Genomic DNA, 8,874 nt, shown 5'->3' on the forward strand with positions numbered 1-8,874 from the left:
ACAACCCCCTGCAGCGTTATAGGCTTGGGGAAGAGTGGCTGGAAAACTGCCCAGAGGAAAAGGACCTGGGGGTGCGGGTTGACAGGCGGCTGAACATGAGCCGGCAGTGTGCCCAGGTGGCCAAGGCGGCCAATGGCATCCTGGCCTGTATCAGAAATAGTGTGGCCAGCAGGAGTAGGGAGGTGATCGTGCCCCTGTACTCGGCCCTGGTAAGGCTGCACCTCAAATACTGCGTTCGGTTTTGGGCCCCTCACTACAAGAAAGACATTGAGGTGCTGGAACGTGTCCAGAGAAGAGCAACGAAGCTGGTGAAGGGTCTGGAGAACAAGTCCTGTGCAGAGCAGCTGAGGGAACTGGCGTTGTTTAGTCTGGAGAAAAGGATGCTGAGGGGAGACCTTATCACTCTCTACAACTAACTGAAAAGAGGCTGTAGCAAGGTGGGTGTCAGTGTCTTTTCCCAAGTAGCAAGCATTCAGACAAGAGGAAATGGCCTCAAGTTGTGCCAGGGAAGGCTTAGATTGGATATTAGGAAAGATTTCTTCACGGAAAGGGTTGTCAAGCATTGGAACAGGCTGCCCAGGGAAGTGGTTGAGACACGATCCCTGGAGGGATTTAAAAGACGTGTAGATGTGGCACTTAGGGATATGGTTTAGTGGTGAACTTGGCAGTGTTAGGTTTATGGATGGATTTGATGATCTTAAAGGTCTTTTCCAATCTAAATGATTCTATGATTCTATGAGAACTGAGTAATCCAGCCTTCTAAAAACCCTTCTGAAATGCTCAGATTAATTTTCATGAAACACTTGATCTCCTCTGAAACATGACCGCATCTCACAGAATTTACAGATTGTAACAGTGTTTACAGATCATCTTGCTCCCTGGAGTGATTAATTATTTTTTTTGCTGTGTTTGCAGTTCTACTTCAAAATTATTAAATCAATAGGGCTGCCACCATTTACATGAAAGTTTATCTACCATTTTAACTCATACCCCCATCAGCATTTCCTCCTCCAACAGTTTTTTTCCAGTCATCTCTTTACCAAACCAATTCTGAAATAATATCAGGCGAACATTGAAACAGTGATAAAAATTAAAGAGAATTAAGTTTATAGAAAACATTCACACAGACAGACAGATAGAAATCTTGCATACAGTCAGTTGCTTCGAGCTGTAGCTATTCTGGATATCTTTCAATTTTCCTTCATAAAAATTGGAAGATGTTTGCCCCAAGTAAAATGAAAAACATTAAATCATTGAGCTAAGGCAGAAAAAAATGAATCTTACATTTACTGCATTCTTCTCCCCACCCTCTCTCATTCATCTAGCTTAAAATGTTGGTGCTCTGCCACCTGATATTCCAGTGCACTACAACATTCTCTCTCCCTCTGTACTTTTTATCCATTTGCAGACTATAGTTCACACCGTGAAGCTCTACTCTGCAGTATTTCTGGCCTGAAATAGACTTCTAAAACCACCTCTGTACCTAACACTTTTCTTCAACTATTTTTGCGTTTCTGAAAAATAGGTTAATGTAAAGCACTACAGTGAATCATGGCTTGCTCCATTTTTCATAGTGTTCAAGCTGTTAATGCTGTTCTCAGAGTTCTTGTGTATTTTAGCACTTGTGCCTCCTTCACCTTCACAGAAAGAACAGGTCATCAGGAGCTTCAGCAGGCACGAGTCTAGCAAAATGAAATGGGGCAATAATCCTACCAGACATCATAGTTGGTATTGATACCACAATACATAAAGAAGCTTGAAGCTTTTTCCCTTTTTTTTTTTTTTTTTAAACTGAAAATAGTAATAAAAGGAACAAAAGTTTTTTCTGCTCAGGCAGCTTTTTACACTTTGCTTTGTCAAAGAACTATGAAATTCCACCATCTCCCTGTTGTCACTGTGTAGAGCTGCAGAATACCACAGAAACACCACAGGATTTTAATTCAGGCCATATTCAATGGTATAAAGATTATTATTATTTTACTCCCTCAGAACTCTCTTCTTACACCACTGGAGCAGCAGCACTGAATCTTAACTACCGCCATCCAGAAGCAGCCAAATGCAGCAACTGAAGGCAATTCCTGAGGGAGTAGCATCATTAAGAATGATTCTTGTGTTACAGAGGAGGAAAGTAAAGTGGTTGTTGATTGATGGAAGTCATCACTCTGATGCAAGGAAAAAATGCCGAAGAATTGCTTGATAATGATTCCTGAGACACAAGAGAGACTTTTTTTTAAAACGAATCTGTGATGCTTTATAGGTCAGTTATCAGCATCTCGTAACAGCCTACATTCTCCCAAGCTGCACCCACGGTTAAGAGCCAGAAGAAAATGTCTGCAAAAGTAGCTCACAGAAAGACTTTTATGCTTAAGTATCGTATATTTAACAACGATACCTAGCTTTTACAAGATCAGAAGCAAGTACTGCAGACAACTAGGGATCCCCCTTGCTCCTTCCAAAAAAGGAAGTCTTCCATATTCTATAGACCTGAAGATACAGCTTTATCTTCCCCAAGTGCTTTTATGATAGAATAAAAAGGAAAAAAAATAATTAACAATGCCACTACAGTAAATATTTCACTAGCAAAATCACTGGGGCAAAAAAACCGTAATCTATTTGAAGATTCTCAAGGACTTGGAAAGTTGAAACTAACTTCTGGCTAAAAAATGTGGTGTGATAGAGACAAAAAAAAAAATCAATAATGCAAACATTATTAAGTGTGTTCTTCTGAGATCTGTCTATCAGACACATGTTTTTGCCACTCTTTCAGTGTAATCACCCATCATGGAAACTGATGTCCCAACTAACAGATCAAATCACTGAAAATCACTCATGCAAACAGTCAGTCTCCAGAAAGAATCATCAATAAAACTGTATTTGCCAAATGCTCAGACAACATGCAAAGAAATGTGCATTTTTATTGTTGGCTGCCAAAGTTATTAGCATTATAATAAAACTACATTTTTCAATTTTAGATCTGCATTTTTCCTACAACAGCTTAACGTAGCTCCACTTCCAGATTAGTCTTCCTCTTAAAGAATTTTTTCTGCTTATGTTCTCACTGAAGATCATTTTTTCTATTGTTTCTTTTTAGCACACAGTCCTCTTTAAACTGAAGTTTAACATTAATAACTGACTTCAGCCAGAACAACGTCCCATGCAAACATGCAAAACGTCAAATGTGATTATGTGGGATAATTTCTGTTTCAGATTCTTTGGTACCATTGAAAGACTTAGAAAAAACAGTTATGTTATCCATTAACAATTCTTTGCTTTGTCTGTATTATAGGTAGTATTTCCCTTCCTACTACTACAAACATTCATTTGATCCATAAACTTGACATTAGCTTAGTATTGACCTTAAAACTTTTCTTTTTTTTAACTGAATCCTGTGTTTTACCAAATGAAAACATACTTTGAAACCCCCTTAGATTTTGTCAGACCGCAGTTTTGTGTTCTGGATAGCTTTTTCATTTCTTCAAAAGCAAATTATACAGCCTGAACACTACCTAGCTTTACTGAAACTAATGAGCTGATATTTCTGCAGCTATCGTAGACTTTCTAAGGTTTTTATGCAGCATATACCCTTTCTGCTCTTCTCTTGTAAGTCTTAAAAAATTACACTTGTCCTTCTCTTATTTGCCCAGAAAATAATGAAATTATTTATGTTTCAAGCCCTGAACTACTGAGAACCTTTCTCCACATCTAGACAGCAACATCTGCATTTTCAGCAGTTTAAAAATAACCCTTCTCCATTCCTCTGTTCTTCCCAGCAGAAAAAAAACACATCCAGGACAGCAGGTTTAGAAGGTTCTAAAAGCTTGCCTGTTACTTATTTTGCAATATTGTCTAGTAGCCCTAGTCTGCAATTAACAATGCCACTACAGTAAACATGCTCAGCAAGAGAGATCATCACCCAAGAGAACCGAGTAGTCAGAATACAATGGATGGACAAAGAGAAGTTAAGGAAACCACAAGGTCAGTGAGGTACCGTATTTACAATTGTAAACACAAACCGTAACACAGCAGGACAGGAGTAGCTACAAGTTTATACCTAAAATGAAGAAAGAAAACACTGAAATAAAGAATGGATTTCATACCAAATCTTTTTTGGAATTTTTTTTTAAAAATGCCAGCAGTGTGCCTGAATTTAACATCTGCCTCAGTATCCCAGCTCACACATTTGTACTTGATTCCAGAGCTGCTTTCGTGTTAATGGTCTGTTAAATGGAAGATTTGTGTTACTACCCTGTACCATTCCCACCTTCACTCTTTTAATCCTCTGGAAGATACTAAAGCTGACAAGGAAACATCTTTTTTTTTAATGCTTTTTTTTTCTTTTAGTTTATTACAAGAACAGTGAGAACTCATTTTGAAAGGTCAGTATTGTTCATATCCAATTTCATTTTAGTAGTCTTAAGAACCATCTCATCTTTGACTTTAATTAATTAGTTTAATGGAAGACATTATAAGCAGCTCAAATAAGACAAGATCAAAAGCTCTCATTTGGCTGAGATTTTGCTTAATTTAGACGTAAAACCAGGAACTCCTCGTGGATATAAGAGTTCTGATAAAGAACCAAACAAGTTACAAACCAAATCTGCAAAACATTGGGCTCTTGATTGAGGATATGCTATGAGAGCTGCAAGTGTGTATGAGTTAAGCAAACAATATTACCACGTGTAAGCACCTTCACGAGCAAATCACCAAACACATAAAGTACTAACACTTCTTTTATGAACTTAGCCATCAACCTCTCTATTAGTCTAGCTATACAATTATGGCACAGGATGACATTAGAAACATGCACAAAATATTAATAATTGCACGGTCCATTTCCTGAAACATAGTAGCAATCCTAAGCACCTATTTCACAGAAGTCCAAGATCCCTGCTTTGAAGTTGTTTTTAAATGATCCCTAGTCTAAAGTCGTATTTTTTTAAATGTCCTCTTTCTCCTACACAGCAAAAGACTCCACAACAATAGGTGTTTATACCACCCTTTTTATTTTTCAGCCAGAAATACAGTTTCATAGGGTATTTCAATAAAGTGGTGTTATTCCTTAAACAAAACCCCCATCTCTTTGGCATCTGACCATATTCTGTTTTTCAAACTAAAGAGTATACAGGAAGATTTTACTTCCAAGATCATTGTTCAATACATTAAATTTACACAGGTGTAGTTAACTTCTAAAAATACACATCAGTTTGTTGCAAAGATTCTAATAAACCTAAAAAAAGATTACCAAACCAGCAAAATGCAGACTACTGGGCTGCCTTCATTTACAACTGTGGAGAAAATGACAGAATGAGTACTCTTCATTTTCCACAGCGCATGCACTAACTAGTGCTTTCTACTCATTTTCAATGATAAACAAACAAACAAAAAAAACCCCTTAATTCTACCAGAATTAAGAAACAACTGATGAAATAATTTATGGTTCAAAACAATGTGATCTTATTTTAACTTCTTCCGCAGAGGTCATCAGCCAAAACGAAGTTGCACACTGCTTCAGTAAAAGATTGCACCTAAAAAAAAAGTCTGAAAACTGTTTTTCATTTTTAAACATAAGTTACTGAAATGTTTTAAATACACCTAGGAATAGAGGTGTCATAACTGCAATTGATATTATGTTTGGATAAAAAATTCTTAAGTAACAAAGTAAGCCAGTGTAGTCAATCTACTTTGTTGAATAATCCAGGGTCATCTCTTCAATGCTGATACAGAAACACTTCACTTGCACTCCATCAAAAAAATCAGCCTTCCAGATCTCAAGTGTTCAGTGCTTCAAATCAACTGAATTTCCAAAGCAATGCTGAAGTTATTTCACACCTTCTGTTACTATACATGACACAGGAATCAGGAATTAAAATAAAAAACACTAGTGACATACCAATGCAGACATTCCAGTGTATTTACTGGAATCTGAAGTGAATCCTTGTTTGTATGTCAAGACAATGCAAAAAATAAATCCCACTAACAAAAAAAAAATCTTCACTCCCCAAAAGATTTATTTGTAATAACTCAAATACTTATCTTGAACAAGTGTTATAGAACTGAGGAGGCAAAGCAATTACTTCCATGCAGAAATTAAAAAATTATTTAATAGGATTCAAGTAACAAAGGTTTGTTTTATGAGTGAATCTCACCCTCATCACCAGTGCAAATGCAGTTTGCAAATGTTTGAACTGGATTGTTTAAATAGCAAGTGATCCAATTTAGCCAAGCTCACTTTCCTCTCCCTGATGTAAAAAAAAACCCAACCCATACATCCTATGGTAGAATACAGGAACAAAAAGTAAAACCAAAAAACCTCCTGAACTTGAGTACTTATGCAAGAGAAGTTTCTAACATCAAGCCAAAATTAGCAAAAACCAAGCAGACATCACCAATTTTTCAGTGTTAAATTACTGTATATACTAGATTAACTGTACCAAAAAAAAAATCCCAAACCAAAAAACCAAAAGCTTTTTTTTTTTTTCTTGTTATGAGGTGTCCAAAGAAATATCCACCAGTTGCAGTCAAATTTGCATCAGAAGCTGCTTGCTCAGGAAAGATTTCTCCCTCTGAGTATTTGTAACACATTGTATTGCCAAGATTCTTTTCAAATAAATTACTTTCTGATAACATTTAGCTGACACAACCACCTACGATGTGGGCAGTCATGTACACAGTACAACAGTGGATTTTTGCAGCAACAGAGAAATAATCAGAAATTGGTTCCAAATTCGAGATGATAGCTCATGTGTTATTTCTTGCAAACATACGGTCCCCTCTAAGGGTAAGGTGTTGGAGCTGGTATTGCAGCACTTCTGTGTCAGCAGGTTCCTTAATGCTCATTTTGTCTAAATTGAGGTAGTCGAGGGATTTCGAATGAGCCCTTTTACTTTTTAAAAGGCAAAGAGGCAGAGGACCATGAAGTGCCTTGTAAGGTTCATATGGTAAAGCCTTAGTGCATTTATCCCCTGAGCTGGGCATCCGCCTCCTCCTCCTTCCATTTACTGCTGGGATCTCATATGGCTGGTAGTACCTACTTCTAGTTTTGTACAAACGGGAGGAACGTGTAAGTCCTGAATCAAGCTGTTTGGAGCGCAAGTTCGGCCCAGACTCCCCTTTATTTTCTTCACTTCCTGTACACTTCTGGGCTAATTTTAGCAGCTCCTCTCCAGTTGTGAAGCCAACCAGGTAGTTAGAATCCATGTGAAGAATCTGATATCCCGCAACCGTCCGTCGCATTGGTGAGCAGGGGGTACTGGAACAGCGGGGCTTCTCTGCTTCCATCCTGCCTGCAGAACTCACCTCTGCAAGGGGCACAGGGAGGGTGGACAGGGTAGTTCTGGACTCTCCATTTATGTCAACTTCCATTTTAAACACAATGCTATCCTCCTAAAAACAAAACAGAGCTTGGTCAGAAATAGAGCCTTTATGCAACACGAGGAACTGAGAGAGGATGGCAGTAGTACTATACAAAAAAGAAGCATCTTTCCAGTCCATTTTTTTATCCTTCTAGTCCATTTGATTCCTTACAGCCCCTTGCCTCTGAGGCCATCTACATCCATTAGCACATCCACAGCAACTTGTCCCATATTCAGCTGTGTATTTTTTCTATTTACAATAATGTCAGCAAAAAAATTTTTTAAAAAATGTGTCTAACAGCTACTACCCTAGTCAGGCACGACCACGGACCAGACCTGATCTACTGAGGGTACTGCAATGCTTCCCTCTTCCAGATGTGAAGACAGCTTGCTTTAGATTCAAAGAATGGCATCCTGGCTGTTCAACAGCTGTCTTTATAGGTCATCAACAATCCTCCTCTGCCAAAAAACCTTATCATCTTATTCACAATCAACCAAACAAACTCGCATGATTTTATTCTAATGTATTTCTAACAAAGGAAACAGTATACTAGCATTTAATGAATATAGCATAAGATTCTTAAAAGCATCTTAAGAATAACCAATATTCTGAATTCTATGGTATTTATTTGTTTTTCTGTTTCTTTTGGAAACAGACTATTTTGCCCTGATCTTTCTTCCCTCACAATTATTCCAAATATACAGTTTGGTGCCTTTACAGATACAGCTGTCTGCCATAAGCCATTACCATCTCTAACACGGAAAGGTAAGGTCAATATCCCAGCAAATATACATCAGTGGATGCTAGAACATGGAGAAGGCTTAATTCTTTTCTTTTCTTTGTTTTCAGCATCATCTACACCACCTCAGTAACACAGTTACTTCACAAAATAGAAAGGTCACATTTGTTTTCAAATCCATGCTTCCTTCATTGTCAGCCTCACCTCTGCTCTAAACAGTAGCTAGTGACTCTCTAGCCAATATAGTTCACAAAAAATTCAGCATAGCTTTGTAATGTTTAAAGGCAACGAGACTCAAAGAAGAAAGGAAAGTTCGTATCCAAGTGTCAAGCAGAAACACAATTCTGAATTTCATCGTAAACCACATTCAAAAGCTCAATAATGTTTCACAAATGAGACTCACTTAAAACATGCTATTATCAGTTTGCAAACTTCTAAAGGTGCTACTTGCTGCCATTCTGAGGCTTAGCAGGACATAGGCTGAGCAGCAAAGATGCAACAAGCAAGGGAAGGAAAACACTCCCTCCCTTTCAATGCTTTATTCAAACTTCTGCAATCAGACACCCCCAAAAATCCCATCAAGATCAATCTCTATTCATTTGCCTTAAAACAAGAGGGGAAGCAAATCTCACTTGCAAAAGAAAATGATCTAGCCTCATGCAAAATTTAAGCCTACCTTGTTTCTGCTCAGGGACTGCAAAGGAGCAGTTTGAGTAATGTTCCCACCACTGCTTCCCTGCTTAATCTCAAATCAACCTGCTGCTCCTGTCCTATGCCAATAA

The 8,874-nt window shown here is 37.9% G+C and overlaps 1 protein-coding gene across 2 annotated transcripts; it reads right to left on the reverse strand.

Moving 5' to 3' along the window:
• Window positions 1–6,002: 6,002 nt before the first annotated feature.
• LOC104077498 (chromosome unknown open reading frame, human C5orf30) lies at window positions 6,003–7,382 on the reverse strand. Of its 2 annotated transcripts, XM_009578761.1 has the most exons (2): window positions 6,885–7,382; window positions 6,003–6,242 (listed from the first exon to the last, which is right to left on the reverse strand). In XM_009578761.1, the coding sequence occupies exons 1-2, from the start codon at window positions 7,360–7,362 to the stop codon at window positions 6,226–6,228; spliced, it is 495 nt and encodes a 164-aa protein (XP_009577056.1). In that variant the 5' UTR covers window positions 7,363–7,382; the 3' UTR covers window positions 6,003–6,225. The 2 variants fall into 2 exon arrangements, with proteins under 2 accessions (XP_009577056.1, XP_009577055.1); XM_009578760.1 differs by lacking the exon at window positions 6,003–6,242 and having other exon boundaries at window positions 6,739–7,382.
• Window positions 7,383–8,874: the final 1,492 nt, after the last annotated feature.

The sequence above is a fragment of the Fulmarus glacialis genome, unplaced genomic scaffold (genome assembly GCF_000690835.1).
Source record: "Fulmarus glacialis isolate BGI_N327 unplaced genomic scaffold, ASM69083v1 scaffold9145, whole genome shotgun sequence".
NCBI lineage: Eukaryota > Metazoa > Chordata > Aves > Procellariiformes > Procellariidae > Fulmarus > Fulmarus glacialis.